Below are 18,445 nucleotides of genomic sequence, written 5' to 3'. Positions count from 1 at the left end.
GCGGATTAGTTAACTACAAGTGGAATATTCTATTGGAATCATGGAATTTAATACATCCTAATTAAAAACGAATGCACATATCACAATACCACCGAGCGAGAAAGCAATTCAATATTAAGTATAATACAGTCCCTCGCTTCCTCACCGTAACTGCCAACAAAAGGCAGAGGGTGGCCAGCAGAGTCATGTGACCCCGACAAGGACGCAGAGCTTCCATGGCCATGCAGATGGGCACGCGGCGGCGTTTCAATCGCGGAGTCCTGAGCATCCTGCCGACACCTTTCCCATCACTGGCTGCAGCCAACAAGTCCAGGAGCAAAGTGGCATGTGAGTAGCGAAGTCAAGGGCATATAGCCGATATGTTATTGGCACGTTTCCAAGACTGTGTGTGCGCATGTGCGTGTGTGCGTATGCATGGGTGGTGGTGCAATTGCGCAGTGCTAAGGCGTAATGCCCGACAAAAACCGCGACCTAAAGTTCGATTCCGAGCGATGGCTAACATCAGTAGTGTAATCCAAACCGGTCCTGGGCCTCCATAAGCTTGACTCAATCTTAATTGTATACCCAGTGCAGGACTGGGCAGAAAGAGGCAGCCCAGGCTTCATGTTCACCACACCACCATCTCGTGCACCATGCTACCCTTCATAGATTCTCACAAACAGCACTTGCCCCAATAGTCTGTTCAGTATATACGGCGGATCTTTATCTTTGTTTAGTCTGCATACGTTTTTGAAAGCAAGATAAACATAAGCTCTATGTAACTTAGTAGGCTGAGAATCACCCATCTGTATTACACAAATAAGAATATCACATTTTATTTACACTTGAAAATGGGGGAGGGGGGGTGACTTAATCTAGCAGTGAATTGGCAAAGGGCAGTAAATTATCATAATTAATAAAGAGGACGTCATTTATATATATATGGTATAGGTAGTGTATTTTAAAAGCATCTCAATTTATTATATACATGTCCTATGTATTAAAATGTTGCTACTTACAATATCAGCACTGAAAAGTTAAGGCAGCATGCAGGGCTGTATCTTCTGGTTACAAGTGAAAAACTAATTAGATCTGTCAATCTAGCGTATTATAAACAGTGTGCACATTATTTTTTATTCTGCTGAATCACCGTACCACAATGATCAGAAACCTTACCGATGTCGGCCTTTTTCCACCGACAGGAAACCTAGGCACGCATTAATATTTTAAAGTGCAGCATTTTTTTTTTAGGAATTGAAAGTACTTGTTCTTTATTTGTGGTTTAAAACATTGCTTAGCCAACAAACGTGTGTTAAGAGTGCCCATATGTTTGATATTCACTCACGAATCTTGACAATAGAAGCAGTTACTCAAAAGATGTAAATACCCGTGGCACTCAATAGTTTTGAACGCCAAGTGTGGTGCGTTGAAACAACACTAAACCCAATGAACTACGAATACAGAAAATGCACATTTCTAATGTTTCAAGACGATTCACCATCGCTGCGTTGATGTTCTACGTTGCATCGTGTCCTCTATTGCACATCACATGGAAAAGAAAAAACCTTCCCCCACTGATAGAAAACACAATTGAAAACGGAACACAGTCTATAAATCATGAAAGACACAACGCATCAGTTATCTAAAAATGACACTATCTATTGGAACAATCTGCTACAATATAGGAAACATCTTTTATAGCTGGCAATGGAGAAAAATTAACAAGACATTGTCAACAGGAAAACCTACGGGTTTGCAGACTGCTAACATCCCCGACAGCCACCCTTCCCATTTCCTGGCGCCTTCAAACCAACACGACTGGGCCTGGGTGGCTGTAATATATCTGCACCGTGTATCACAGGCGTATGACCACCGCTTACTGATCACAGTCGTTCATAATGCTGCATTGTATGATAACAGCCACAAATAAAAAGCAACGGATCTGGCAATAATGTTAAATAACCCGCAATGCTAGCCATCTCGTAAATAATCAAAATATAAGTAGGCTGGAGCCTGGACAGAGCTTGGATGGGTGATAAGTAAGCAGGTGTAATAGACACTTAGCATTAGGTGGCAGTGCAGTAAAATCCATTGCAGTTCTGCACTCCAACAATTTTCACTGACCCCTGTGGTGAGGAATGAACAAATATCATAAGGTATGGCGAGGCCTTCATCCAATCCGGGCTGTACATATACATGTCATGCTAAAATCCCCTTGTGATATGTCTGCTTATGTATCCATGACCGCTAGAAATCCATGCCGGGTTGGTTTTTGAAGCAGGCTTTCGGCCCTATGATAGTGCTACTGAGCCAACTGACACAAAGTATGCTTGGGTAAGCAGGTCCAGCCAGGAGATAACCTTCACATGATACCCAACACGTTCACTTGCACTTACCTCGAAGCCAATAATGAGTTTACAGAGCCAACATGGACGCAGGATACACATATCAATGGTGTCCCACGCTTAGACTAACCTTTGGGTAAAAATACGGCTAAAATAAAACAATGCGTGTTATCTTGGGATATCCGAATATAACCGAGGCGGACAGTGAAAATGGTTAAGATCGCTTCCTGAGCAGCAGCAAAGGGTGCAGGGGGGTCAATCAAACGGACCTGCGCCGTGGTGCCAATCCGGACATAACAGGACTGTTCCTGGGCCGCCAAGTCTCATTCATGGTGGTAGTGGAAACGTATCGTGAAAGTAAAACCAGCACGTTTCCCCGCACGAGAGTAGCATGCAGCCAAGGTTGGATCCAAACATACGATTCCTGAAGCCAGTAGCAAACCATTAATCTAACCTCCAACATTTTCTATACGGTATATATAAAACTTGCAGCTCGTTTGTCAATCCACTGCTGGATGGCACCTCCCACACCGTGGTCAGTGGTGGGGGTTGTTAAGTCACACTTCACCGCACTTGTCAGTGCAGTGTTGGTGAAGTAGGGGGAATCAAGACTGGGTCATGTATCACTCGCTACCAACATCAACCGTGGCTGGAAATCGAACTCATGTGGCCAGGTTCATAACTCAATGTAGTAACCAGTTTGTATAGCATGACCTTTTCATTTGATTGAGCTCAAGATATTTCAGTAATAACCAAATATCTTGGAAATAATCCAAATACACTGTATAGTATTCATACTGGCAAAATCCCCTAAAGTAATGCACTCATTCATACTTAAGCAGTGAAAAAGAACATTTTTTGCGTATTAACGCTAAGAATTATTTCACTCGAAGGAACAGTCAGGTTTTTCATGCACAATAAAGAGGTGCACTGTGCAAAAATTCTTGAGGCATGTGCTTTGTCTTAGTTATATTGTAGAGCCAAGTAAAAAAAGTTAGATGAAAAACTATTACATTGCACGGAGAAGTCTGCTCACCACACTACTTTAAATGTATAAAAGCCACTGAGGTGCAGTTTAATGACATCGACTCCTACAACTTAGCAGACATTAAATAAGCTTTCTGCTGATTGTAAACAGGTGGAAAGTGTTCAAGTTGGAGCCACCTGCAATCCAGCCATTTAAAAAACTAAAATCCAAAACCTTGAACACGATCGCCATCCTTCCAAGTGTAGTGTAATCACTCGCACACCCTAGCCAGATGTTATGGTTGGGAACCAGATGTTATGGTTGGGAACGTGCACTCTTTGCTAAAACATCTACCAACCTCACCGCAATTGTTTAACAGATCCGACTGTTGATGAGGTCAAAACCAATTCAGATGTTTTTGTCAAGACAAATACTGCATTCAAATACCATATCGAAATTAATACAAATACTATATTGAAATCTCTGTATTTACACGAGGAATGACAACATTCTGTTTAAACATATACTTTTTTACACGCTTTTATTTAACTCATTCTGTTGTTGTTGTCGTTGTATCCTCAAATCTTGTAACTCAATTTTAACCCACTTCCCAATGTGGTATCGACTGCAAACTTGGTATACTTATGTCATACTGATGACAATACTATATTCTATCATAAAACATTAAAAATTTATAGTTTTAAACATTATTTTTTACATGTTATGTTTAGGCTTGGGTCTAATTGCCCACGGCCCCTTACGTTATGGCAAGTTTCGGGGCCACTTCCTGGAATCGTGGAGTTCTTCCATTACTAGAACATTTCATAAAAGCGTGTTTTAAAAAAAGTTGTTTTTTATATTACTTATTAAGCGAGTGAGCACATGTTATGAACAACAAACTTGGACTTTGAAAAACCGGTAGGTACAGTTCAGTTGCTACACATACACTTACATGCATGCCTGGGGGACAGAAATTAAGCATCCACTGAAACACAAGCTGGCAATAATAATGTGACAATGCAATACGATTTAACCAGCTTTGCATAATATGTGCCAATGACCAAATCACCAGAATGCCGCCCATACTCTTCACATCTCAGAAGCTAAAGCAGGGTACACGAGCCTGGATAGTGCTTCTATGGGCAAACACATTGAGTCGGAGGTTGCTGTGGGGCTATGTTGTCAGCAGAGGGCATTAGAGGGACATTCATTGTTGAGTTGTACCAATCTTCAACATCTACGTTCCCACGCTGACCAGAGCGATGGAGTGCGGTCAAATAAACCCCACCACCCTTATGATGATTTTGGGAAGCGGCCCTCGACCAGCCAAATACATTGACAAAAATTACTGCACACATGCACGTGAAGAATATGCATTCTTTACGTTATAAATGAGACCAGAGAATAGGTTTTCCCCTTTTTTCTGGCAACAAAACAGGTGTTAAGATGACGATTTAAAGCTTTCGTGACTGCAGGGATTCATCTTCTTGGTTCTTTCGGTAAAGTCACGTAGAAGGGAAGTAGTATTATTTTATTACTTCCCTTCTACGTGACTTTACCGAAAGAACCAAGAAGAGGTGTTAAGATGTCAGAACACCGAACAGAAATCTTTACAAGGAATCATGTCTGCATTAACCACAATACTTGTGGTCAGAATGCAAACAAAAAACACTGATAAAATATGCATTGTCCTTGAAACGGATTGGTCCACACCAGAGACAGCTTTCTTTGGAGCCGAGTCTCAAGTGGTGTTAGACCAGAGGACGCCATGCGGAACTGCACAGTGTACAAGAGTGAAAATAGAAAATACAGTAACTAACATATTTAGAATAACACATTTTTAGCCAGATTAACACGCATTTTGTTCAAGCAAATGTGTGAACAGGGGTTAAGCGAAGCGATAACTCATGGGCTTAAGCGCCCACTGAGATAAATCGGCATTTTTCACATTCCGTTCTATGAGGATGTAACCTGCGATAATGAAAAAAAATACTATAATTCCCAAACACATTTTTCGATGCATGTATTGTCAGCATAATAATATAGTTACATTTTTCCGAATGACTACCTGTCAAAAAGAACATTAAATGAAGCGTACAACTAAAATTGTGTTTTCCACTTAATTAAATAAACAACGATTCAAGCTGCCGAGACTTGTACATCACCACAAACATAATTACCATGAATGGGGTGCATTGCAGTTTGCATTTAATACCAGAAAAATAATGAGTCAAAGGTCGGCGTTAGAAATACTGCAAAAATGTGAACAGCGCCTATAAGAGGAGCACCCAAGCACACCATGCATCCCATTATATAAGATGTATACATTGGGGGCGAGGGGAAGCTGGGCGTTGGTGGCTATGCACGCCGGTAATCATGCACTGCGGAGATGAGTGTTGTTGGATTACACAAGTGTTGTGAAACTCCCTTCCCGTGTACGTCAAGGTGTCGTAACCATGGCTTAACATAAGGCGGTACAGCATAATACAGACAAATCTCCATCTGGTTCACCTGTGTGGGATAGAGTTTTGTTCACCCTACGTGACTTTACCAAAAAAACCTAAGAGTATGAATCCTTGCAGTCACGAAAGCTTCAAATCTATAATTAATGTATGGTTATCAATTGTATTTAAATGTAATTTTGTTCAACTATGTTTTCTTAAAAATAAAATGATCCACAGCAAGTTCGCTAAACAACTTCGAGATACCTGTAGGAGGGACACCTGGAAAACACAGGAGCGGTACATCCGGGGCAGTCATTGAAGTCAGATCAGGACTCAAGATGAAAGAAAGAGGTGGGTGAGAGCAGATTGAAGCACTTTGGGAAGACTGAACTTAATAATAAAAGGCAACATTCCAAAGTGCCAAAACAAGAACGTTTCGTTGAACAGTGTATGTTACCAGCGAGGATGTATGGATTATAAACATGGTCACGAATGAACGATAGCTGAAAAGTAGACAAAGAAGCACGAAGGTCCATGTTTTACTTTTTGGAAAGTGAACGTTATCATCGCTTTTTTAAAAAAAGTGGGCAGTGTTCTACAATATAGCAATTCTCTATTGAAACAGAACATCACATACACGGATAATAATTTTCAAACATGTGTATTTTATCATATCAGAAGTAACGCAAACCACAGGATTCGTATTGTACTTTGAAACTAAAGACTGCCAAGTCATTTGGGCCTAAACTGATATGCACTGTAAGTGATTTGGTAATGTTTCCTTTAATCAATGAATTCCAGATTTTCAGGTCAAATGGAGTAAACAACATGAAGTCATTTATTTGTATTCATCAGCTGACCACTTTGACGTCTCATTTGTCACTTGTGCATCGAGTACTTAATTCCAAGAAGCAAAACCCTTGACTACTAAAACCACACACTGCTGCTCTGTTCAAGCGACTTTGTGAACAGGGGTTCAGCAGAGAGCACCAATAGTACCAGTCCCTGCTTAGATAGCTTAGTATTTTGCACATCTGCAATGTGCGCCAGTACTTTTAGCAATACCCAGGAATACCCTGTTCTAGATTTGAAGTTTTCGTAACTGCAAGGATCTACACTTTTTGTTTTTTTTGGTAAGGTCACGTAGGTAAAAAAATTGTTTTTTAATGAAAAACTAAATTAAATCACGACGTTTCGGAAGCAACACAAGCCTCCGTCTTCAGGTGGAACCACCACAGCAAAATTACTATTTATTCACTACAGTAATATTTCTGCGGCGGTTCCACCTGAAGATGGAGGCTTGTGTTGCTTCTAAAACGTCGTGATTAATTTAGTTGTTTTCATTTTAATTTATTATATTTTTTACCTACGTGACCTTACCTAAAAAAAATAAAAGTAATACCCTGTTCTTTAGCAATACCCACTGCTGTATGCGCTTTTAGCAGGACTGGGTAATGTGAAGAACACACATGCTACTCAACAGGCACAGCAATAGCTGAGATACGCAACAGATGCTGGCCGTTTTAACGCATCTTAATCCGCAGCTCATGCTTACGTCAACCCCATCCTGCCAAACACCTAAAGTGTAAGCAGCTGAGGATTAATTGAAGTTACTGTCAGGGCTAACCCTACAATGACTCCACATGAACTCACAACACTACTCACTGCCTGACATAGTGGTGTGGGAAATGTTTCACATGCTAGAAGCACATTGCTGGTTCATTCACCATTTGGATATGGCTCTTTTGCTTGAATTAAAAAAACCTCGCTCGAATTTGGCTGCAGTCACCGCAGTGTTTTGGAGTAATACGTGAACGTGTATTGATGAGCATGAACATTTATAATAATTTTAGTATGTCTGGTATTCGCGCCATGCCAAAAGTCCAAGGCTATCATGAAGGTGATGTTTCACATTCTGCAGTAGTTCCACGGGAGGAGTGATGTTGCTATGTGTAATGTGAATTTTGTCATGTGGGCAATTTTTGGAAAATGGTAAATTTAGACCATGACCTTGGCACACAATGGCCTACTCATTTCGAGTGACATCAGCGGATCTTTAACATCCACTGAGAAGCAAACAGCGCATTTTTTACGGTTAATACACCCGCAGTAATAACTGATAACCGCAGTATTGTATCGTCTCTTTAGAGGGATCTTCATACATGTGCAATTTATGTTTTTTTTACTAATTTCTTTATAACTGCTTTTTGTGTTTAGTTTGTTGCCCTTTCCCCCATACCTCCCCACTGAGCACGGTTGGCTACGTACGGTGCAAAAGAAGTTCCACATACATACAAACATGCAAATGTTAAAGCTTGCCATACCATTGCTTTCTTGAACATATTTTGACAAACTGAATTTCCCCACTATATTTTGAGTGTTGGTTTATGAAAGCATGGCAATGCATGGGAAAAAAAGTTAGGTATAAGTACCCATAGTTCTGCAAAGAGCAAAATGTACGGTATATATAAGTGTCTATATTGATTTGAAGCTTCGTGACTGCAGGAATCTATACTCTTTGGTTCTTTCGGTAAAGTCACGTACGTGACGTACGTCACTTTACCGAAAGAATCAAAGAGTATAAGTGTATATATATACAGGTAGTCCTCTACTTACGATGGAGATGCGTTACGACAACCCCATCGTAAGTCAAAAATATCGTAAGTCGAAGATGGCCTAGCCTACCCAGGAGTCTTAAAGAATGGTGATAATTTAGCAAAACAGACCAATTTATCGTGGTAACCTTAAAATGAAATCGCTAAAGCTACGTATTATACATGCATTGAACATATCGTAACGTGTCATCTTGTACTGTACTCGCCAAGATTCTGTCCGTCGCCTGCATACTTGAACGATGTTAGGTTGTTGATGGCAAATTTTGTCGAATCGCCATGGTAAGATCGAAATATCGTAAGTCGGACCATCGTAACTCGGGGACTACCTGCACACAGTTTTCGGCACAGCATGGGAGACATTCATTATTCTGTGCTCCTGTGATAGTATGTTCTCGGTTATGCCCCTTCATGTGGCTCAGAAGACGCCGGTGGGGGCCACCACAGGACTAGTCTATTATCAAATCACTCGGAATGTGCCTGAACATATCAGATTTTTGGAAGCGGAATAGGTTTGAGCGGTACATTGTCAACATGGCTGTACAAATATACATATATCCACATATATCTTCTTGGTTCTTTCGGTAAAGTCACGTAGAAGGGAAATAATAAAATAAAAAATGTAAACATAATAAAATTTAAATGTATAATGTTATAGGTAAGATGTTTGATTTTTATTATTTTAATAAAAATACTAATTATTTTATGTTTTATTTTTTTATTTTATTATTTCCCTTCTACGTGACTTTACCGAAAGAACCAAGAAGATGAATCCCTGCAGTCACGAAAGCTTTAAATCGAAATCCACATATATATTAACGAGCTTTTTTGCCCGAGTGACGTCACCTGTTCATGGTTATTGTGGAGGGGTGCAGCATGTGGAGTTCACGACCTTGTGCGTTCGTGTAAATTTCCACTCAGATATGGATATTAATGAAGGTGGGGGGGGGACTCTTTTGCAGTGACGAAACGCACGGATTTAGCGATGTGCTGCTTACATTTATTTTTCACCGTCATTTTCTGTAAAGAAACGTCATATTTGAAGCGACTTTGCCTAATAAATTATTTAATTCAGCTCGACCTTCCTCTGCGCTAGTGTAAAAATACACCCATTCATGAATATTAATGAGGCGGGGGTAGGCCTCATGTGGAGTGACGTCACGTGGGGGGTGGGCCTTATGTGGAGTGACGTCACGTGTGGGACACACATTCTTGGCTAATTATAGTAGTATATTATTCAGCGCCAACACTGTTACAGCAATTGCACTCCACTGACAAATAACACATCATTAATCCCCATCTCAGCAGATGATTGCACTGGAGTTTATGTAACCGAGGATTGATTTTTAAATCAATATGGTAAAATGTCAGCACCGTCAGACAAGTTGTAAGGTTCAAAACCACCTAATTCCGCAATGAATAAGACCTCTGTTAAGTTATGCAACATTTTATTAGTGTTTTTACTGCCAAGAAACTCTGATGACAAAGCTTAATGAGGCACAATAATCTCTATATGTTGGCGCACTGGTAGGCCAATTTTAATAATTTAATTGATCTCAAGTATGCAGCTCGGACTGCACTTTATTGGCTATGTATTACATTTGGCGAACTTAACCATCACACAGCAGGCCGTCTTAGATTTACGTAGACAATGGAGTTGTCTTTGGTACAATTCCTAAATGATCCATTGAAAAATCATGAAACTATCACAAAAATATAAACCAAAACTAGGGCAAATGAACTAATTTGAAGCATATGCTACTTATAATTATTTAACAGTGGCACCCCACTATGCAGTGGCATGCTAACTGAACTGCGTAGAAAAGGTTTACATTGGTGACCATTCAATGTGTCTTTACTCTTTATATAAGTTGATTTATGTATTTTTTACATTTGTATACAAGCCACCATTAGATGTAGGCCTCCTCATTCCTTTTGGACATGGGGTTTGTTTGACCATACCTCACTATGCTGGTCAGTACAGGTTGGTGATGGTGGTGAACCCAGCACTCATTCAGATATCACTCACTGTGTGGCTGGGAATTCAAAGCAGGCGACTGGGTTCTTAGTACCGCACGTAAATAGAATGCAGCATGTACAATTTTACTTGCCATGGTTTCATAACCTTGATGTATAAATTACATTTTGAATCAATTACCGTTTACAACAAAAGCAAACGCTGTTCACTTTTAAAACTCTGCCGAAAAAAAACATAAATCATCTTTATTTTATAGCCATTTCATAAAACACTGCTATATGCAAGCACAAGTTAGCACCCTGGATTCACACAGTTGCTCCAAACATGTATTTGTCAAAATATGCGACTACGAAGTACAACAATTCATGCAGAAATGGTGACAACCCCAACTATGACTCATCTGACACTAGATCCCATATTTTCTATAATTCCAGACATCTAAATTTATAGAAATATTTTATACATTACCCCTATGCAGGAATCCTGCAATGGCATAATAGTTAGCACACTGAACTTGGAATTAAGAAGTCACCGGTACAATCTCCTGAAATGGCAGTTGAATTAACGAGCAAGTTTCTAGAGTCAGCCCAACTCTGTCCGTCCAATAGTATAAATGCGAACCCCACAATGAGTCAATTGGCAAGTCGTCTTGTGGTGGGATAAATTGTGGGTACGCCCACCTCTTCCAAGACATCTGGTTAGTACAGAAAAGTAGGCCAAATATCCTCTCGAGGGGTTCTTTAGAGGCCCTTCCACCACCAGTGGCATGAGCAAGTCATTGCGATGCTGCTCTTTACTATTTATGCAACAACACGTAATTTAGTTTTCCTTCTAATTGTATGCAGATAAGCCTTTGAAATCCTATCAGTGGCTGCTCATATTTCTCCAAGTAATGTTGTAAATGATGAGAAACATAAAAAAAATTTATTGTGCATATAATGGCACATTTATTCTTTAAAAAGCTGACATTCCTTTCCTTGCATCTCTAGGTATTTTGTTGAAATCCCATCATCCTATGGTGGTCCTTGCAACATTAAAATAACATGTGCTCTTTTTTATTAAAACAACAATAATTAAAACCATATGCCTCCAGAGCAGGGTGCTCTCATTTTTATTTCTATTTCGATCAAATAGAAGTGTATTTTGTTAACACGAGTCTTGGCCTAGCGTCTAACTGTATCAAACAGCATGCACACCATTTCCTTATAAAAACTATTTGACCGCAATTAAAATGCAATTTATAGTCAAGCATTTTAAATAATAAAAAAAATTAGACTTCTCCAACAATGCACTTCGCTTTGCATTGCACAGATTCAAAGTAAAAATGTAAAGCACCCTTTGAACCAGTTACCACCAAAAGGCATTTTTTGTTAAAAAAAGATAAAGGATTCACTGTATGAAACGGACGACAATTTGAAGTGTCCCCCATCTCACATGGCTTCCTAGGTTAACAGACCCCTCATTTCCTCCACCCATTAGGAAGCGGCATGAGGTCAGATGCGTGTGATCTAACCGTGCAAAAACCCTGAGAAGGCTACTGGTCCCCAGGGCTCGGCCAAGGGGTACAGTTTACCCACACATGTGACTGACTCACCGTGGGGAGATTCAAACCACCAGTGACTCGGTGGAAGGAAATCAGCTGTTGTAATGACGAGGGGCATTTGGTGGGGATACTAATGAAATTATGTAGAAGCCGAGTGCAGGCACTGATATTAAATACGACACAATAATTTTTGTGGGAGCGTGTGACAACTGGGACTCGAAAGCCCTTCGTTTTTGGACTCGCACAGTCTATGCAAAGGTTCTATATTAATCATTAAAATGTTTCCCTTTATAAAGGCATACATTAATATTGAAATTTACTAGCCTTACCATTACATATAGTTTATGTAGTTTATATTACCCAGAGTTGTGTTGCTTTAGGGAATATATTTAACGATTGTAATGTGAATTATACAACGTAAAGAGACGTGAATATACGCGTAATAAAAAAAATTGCTAGTGTGTATTAATGCAAATTAAACAAAGTGTGCGATACATTGAAATGCATGTTAAATGTGTGATATTGCAAAAACGATTTGAAACACTGTACTCACGGTAACATTGTTCTGTTGCACTGTTTTAATGAGGCACAGATGGAGACTGCGAGATTCACGCCCTTTCCAGTCGACTGCTGAGAATTCTGTTCGGTATAAAGGAAGAGGGGGGGACATACGGATGTGCTTGAGGAACAACGCACGCAAGAATGGCACTGCTCATGGACAGGGGAAGTATAACAAGGATCTATCGGTAGCCTGCAGGCAGTTTCTATTGGTGGACACACCCAAATAAGTGGCGGGTATTTGTGTTAATTCTTTAGCACACAGTGGTTGAAAACAAACACTTCGGTGTCTGATTTGACGATTCTATTAATGTAAAACTAATTTTTTTTGGAAAGTTACGCAAACATATGGCAAATAAATAATTGACCTTTGTCCATATACTTTTTAGTTCCACATAACATGCATTTAAAAATGTATTCAGAGGCATGTAATGATTCATGGATTGAATTCTATTAATAATCCCAACATACGTGCATCCAATAGTAAGTCAGAATAAATTATTAAATATGATTTAGAATTATAATCATTTACATCTGTGTGTTAATCCACTGCTGGATAAGTCAGCATAAATGATTAAATATGATTTGGAATTCTAGATTTGAAGCTTTCGTGACTGCAAGGATTCATACTCTTAGGTTTTTTCCGGTAAAGTCACGTAGGTAAAAAATTTATTATAAAAATAATAGAAATAATAGAAATAAAATAATCACGACGTTTCGGAGGCAACACAAGTCTCCGTCACCTACGTGACTTTACCGAAAAAACCTAAGAGTATGATTTTGAATTATAATAATTTACATATGGATGACAACCATCTCACACATTTTTGGCCATGAGTCTTGTTTAACCGTATACTTCACGCTGGTTCAGATGTCACTCGGACATCAAGTGGCCATGGCTGGGAATCAAACTCGGTTTGCCAGGCTTATAGCGCAGTACACAAACACAATGATTGCATCATGATAAGGCTAGAAAATGTATTTTAAAAACATTAATATATTGGTGACAGTTGTATTGGTAAGCATATGGTGCTGATAAACATTGTTAAGTACACACAATGCTCTAATCATGAATAAACATAAATAAACTATTTCTAGAATGGTAGAGCAAATTAATAGCACACATTGTATGGCGTTCAAATCGTTTTGAACGGCCTCAAATGCAATCTCACAACAATATACGGTAACTCGATAACACACATCACATTCCAACATACTACAATAATTTGATGAATTTACATTGCGTATATGTGCGCACTACACCCTGGTCACATTTGTACAAATGCCGTAAAATAGCAACACCTATTCAATCCGCAAGTCATTACATTCGCCATTATTTTTATGAAGCACATTTGCAGTCATAAACGTTTAGCTCTGATAAGAGCATAAAATGCAGAAGTAACACGCACATCCGTTTACTTTACTTCTTGTACCAATGTCCGCTGCTTGCATCTTTGTGAACATGACACATCCATGTGACGAAAAGCAATTCCTATAAGCTCACTGAACGTTACGCATACGTTTTCAGTGTGGGGACACACGAAGAAAAAATGACGTTTCATTGGTGTGCTAAACCTTTTATTGGCCCGGAGTAAAAGGGCGTAAACGTGGAATAATGGGATTTCTATAGCAACGTTCCATTGCTCTGTATAACTGCTGGAATATGAAACCTGGAAAATTTGGCTGGAAAGTAACTGTCAACCTGGTTGGTTTATTTCGTGACAAAACACACTTCTTGTGCGCATTTTCTTCGCATATTGTAATAGCGAGCAGCACTGGTTCATGCAATATTGAATGCAGATATGTATTCCCTTCCCAACACGACTTGGTAAATATGGTATTTGTGAATGAACACACTAACAAGTATACGCTTACATAAACGTGTAACAGAGAACCCATCTGTTTTGAAGTACGATAGGCCTATGATAATATGTGGCAAATGGTCACCGATATATAAATTCAATTAAACAGCCCTTTCAATTCATTCAAATAAACTTATGTCGTGTCCTTTCTCTCTCGCTCCACTGACTATTCAACGCACGTACACCTTGCCAAGCAGAAACACTTACAATAACATGGCGCCATTCCCCATGGCAGACAGCGTCTTTTGGAATTTAAGAAATAAAATGTATATGCCTGAGGCTTGGTAAAACAATAACACAGGTGGCTAGCAGGTGAATACACAAGGGCCTACTCTTCGTGGATTTAATGCACAAAGCCTCATATGCATGACGTAACAAACGAATGCACAGATAACAAACTCTTACAATGCGTGAACTATATACATGCTGCACATATTATAAAAATGTTGTTTATTCAAACTACGTTATATGACGCAAGAGTACATTTTGTGTATCAAAAAAACCACCCAAGACATACATGAGTCACTCTGGTTAGATGGCACCGATTAGGAACAGTTTATTTAAAGAGGCTGTTTTACTCACAAAACAATTATGAACAAGCAGTATTTTAGTTTATCTACGTAATTGCCCAATTAAGGTCTATAATGAGACTTTAAGCCAATTAAATTCAGGACCACTTTCTTACTTAAAAGATCAGCAGTGTTACTTATTTACCAACACCACCCTTGGTAATATGGACTGCTGCTCATAAAAAATCGCCACCTCAGAAAATCTAATGGCTTTTTGAAGTTGAATGACAGCTCAGTGACCCCAAATTTATGTTGGTACCACCAACACCATCTCCTGATGTTGTACCCAAAGACATATATATACTGGATGTGTACAGATGTATCACTCCATTTCACACAGATACCTTTCGCAAATCACACTCCAATGGACACAATAAGTGGGATCTATTGAAATTGTTATAAACTTCGTAAAATGTTGTAAAATGAATATTACTAGTTTGGTTTAGAATAGCGTTTCTTGCCATACTGTTCGTGAACTCCGTTTGGCTCGATGAGCCATATGTAGTTGTTTATGTTGAAACCTAAGCGTATTCTTGGCCCCCAAATGAAGGTGTCTTGCCCCAGTGTTCTTCCTTGTGTTTTTATTAAGACATCTAAAACATTGTAAACCCCCTGCAAGGGCCTGAATATACATAATAGGCTATGTTTCCAGTGGTCCCGAGGTTATTTTCCGATAGAATCGGAAAATCCTGCATAACTGAGAGGGTTGAGGCTTTTTTTATGAAACAGATCAGTTAAATCGAGAATAGATGACTTGGTGTTGGCCAACAGGTAACATTACATGTGTACGTAGCTTCCATTTTTCGCACTGCGATAACATAGCATACTGCTAGGAGATACATCTAGTGGGTCTAAGAGAAGCAAATAGATTCAGAGTTTATTTACTTTATTGCCCGTGTATAAAATGGTTTGTAGCAGCGACTTCTGTTCCGCTACTTCCAAAGCAAGTGCTTTGTTGAGGCACGTGAACCATCTGCCCAAACAAAAAACCTTTACAAATAATTCACCCAGTTCCAACCAAAGAAAATTAACTATGAAGGTGGCATCATATCTCCCAATCGTACATTCCACGTGTCATTTATCATGTTCGCAAGAGGTGTCAATATTTGGCCGTTAAGCCAAAGACCATTCTACTAAGCCCTGCAAATGCCACAAATCGTGACTACGTACGTCACAGCAACTGTCTTAAGCAATAAATAAACCCCTTGAGCATGGCATGTCACAGCAGTGGATTGACCGCCCACACGTTAGCAGCACATGTGCTCAAAGCCAATTGCCCGATGGCTAAATGGTGCTAAAAGAGTTATCGGCGTGCCAAGGTCAGAGTTGCTCCATGTAAGGCACTTGCAGGACACCAAAGCCCAAGAGCTCGGACCACAAGAACGGCAAGAGTGGATTCCATGGCTGACCGAGCAGTAGCGTCAAGGGAGGGAAGCGGTATTTTTATCCTCTGCCTGCATATGAACGTCGTGACATTTTTAGGTTTGTGTTTGCACTTCAATTTAGTTGCACTCAGTAGCCAATGGCTTGACCGATACTGGTATACAATGCTAATTGCAAGCATCAGTATACCATACATGTCACAGTAAGGCAATGTGAAACACAGAGATTATGACTTCTCGACCTGACCACATTCATATAAAATAGAGACGATAAGTGGCATGAGGAAGGAGGCATGAGAAATTGGTCCGATTGCACTGCTTTTGTATATAAAATAACTGTATGTTAACGATATTTATACTCTTTGGGTTCTTTCGGTAAAGTCACGTAGGTGAAAAATAATAATAGATCACGACGTTTCGATCGCAACACAAACAACCGTCTTCACTCCCACCTGAAGACATCTTCACTCCCACCTGAAGACGGTTGTGCTTGTGTGGCGATCGAAACGTCATGATCTATTGTTATTAAATCCTTTATATTAAGTTCACTTGCTTGCTTGCTTGCGCACTTACGACCGTGCAAATCTTTCGGTCGTTTTTTAACCCACTTCCCGTGATCCAATCGAGCTGACATTTTGCACACAGACTCGTTGTGCGTTTCAATTTCTTTTCGTGAAAAAAATGTCCAAAATTTTACACTTTTTAGGTAAAAAAAAACTATATTTAATTACCAATTGCTTAATGGTGGCAGGCAATCATCTGACCCATAGGTGGCAGCCATCTCAAGCCAGAGAACGAGAGGACTCTAGCCGCCCGTTTCAAAGACCAATGTGGGGGCTGGGTTGTGGCCCATTGAACACGCATATAAAGGATTTATAGTGAAAAACTTTGTTTTTACGGGTTAATTTTTTTTTCTGCCGACGTGACTTTACCGAAAGAACCAAAGAGTATGGATTCCTGCAGTCACGAAAGCTTCAAATCAAGGTTAACGATATTGTTTACACGTGTGTTCTATACTTGACCACTTTAGGGTATACGTGTTATCATTGACCAATGAGCAATACTACCTTTATCATAAGTTTGACCCTTTGGTATGCATAGTTTTTATGTTTTCATACTGTTAACCTTTGAGGTATAATGATTATTGATGGGTTCGTCTATTATTCAAAATGTCCATAACTTAACATAATGCTTGAGGTCCACAAATTCCTGCATATAGACGTTAATTCAGCACAGGGTGAATTAGCATCTTTTGATTGAGAATGAAAAATCAAGGAATTACTGAAATGGATAAAAAAGGTTAACTCGATATAAAAAAAAACTGACATTGTACAAATGATTTTACACCAACGTAACAATGGGAAAAGGCCATTGTAGTACCGATGGCCCAAGGCCATGTGTTTGAATGTCGATTCCATTGGGCCACCCATCTAGTCTGCACAGTCTGGACGCTCCCCCCCACCCCAAATCCTCTGACAATGCCACATCGATTCCAGGAGTGGAATCATGAAAATTGCCCAACTCTTGTGGAAGGTAAAGCCCTCATTATTAAATTATTTAGCCCCCAGTGTGCCAACGAAATGCAGTTATTTCTCACATTGGCATTTGGGGCAGAGGTCGCAAACAGGTACCCGTTCCCTACCCATACCCTACCCGAAATGAGTGACAAACGGTTACTCACCAGTGACTCACGGCCTACCCGTACCCGGCCGCACCAGGGTCGCAAACGGCTACCCGTACCCGTACCCGGCCGGGTACGGGTAGCCGGGTATCGGGTAGGGTACGAGTATCGGGTACCCGGTTGCGACCTCTGCCCTAAATCCTCTGACAATGCCACATCGATTCCAGGAATGGAATCATGAACATTGCCCAACTCTTGTGGAAGGTAAAACCCTCATTATTAAATTATTTAGCCCCCAGTGTGCCAACGAAATGCAGTTATTGCTCACATTGGCATTTGGGGAGATTGTTTATAAAGGTTTCTATTACATGTAAAAGTCCCCTTTTTAAAACTACAATTTCAGCAAAAAACTATTCTCAGGATATCTTTAATGAATAATTAAGATATTCTCAGGAGTTCTTTTTGAGGATGCAGGTGAGAGTAGCCAAAAAATATAACATCCGCATTTTATGCCCACAAAAGTATTGTATTCTTAAAGACACCAGCTGGCTGGTATATTTTTAATGACTGAGCAAAACAATCCAT

At 39.8% G+C, this 18,445-nt stretch overlaps 1 protein-coding gene across 2 annotated transcripts in view; it reads right to left on the bottom strand.

Annotated features, from left to right (window-relative positions):
• LOC133349479 (hyaluronidase-2-like) overlaps positions 1-18,445 on the bottom strand; it is a 38,013-nt gene that overhangs the window by 9,495 nt on the left and 10,073 nt on the right. Inside the window, exons 2-3 of one of the 2 annotated variants that reach the window (XM_061562965.1) lie at positions 12,422-12,507; positions 146-294 (exon numbers count right to left, since the gene is read on the bottom strand). In XM_061562965.1, coding sequence (XP_061418949.1) covers positions 146-268 — 123 coding nt within the window. In that variant the 5' untranslated portion in view covers positions 269-294; positions 12,422-12,507. The remainder of the gene's footprint in view (positions 1-145; positions 295-12,421; positions 12,508-18,445) is intronic. The other variant, XM_061562964.1, reaches the window with a different exon arrangement.

The sequence above is a fragment of the Lethenteron reissneri genome, chromosome 30, assembly GCF_015708825.2.
Source record: "Lethenteron reissneri isolate LAM-NWPU_2019-01 chromosome 30, ASM1570882v1, whole genome shotgun sequence".
Lineage (NCBI taxonomy): Eukaryota > Metazoa > Chordata > Hyperoartia > Petromyzontiformes > Petromyzontidae > Lethenteron > Lethenteron reissneri.
This window is presented reverse-complemented; position numbering and strand designations above follow the sequence as displayed.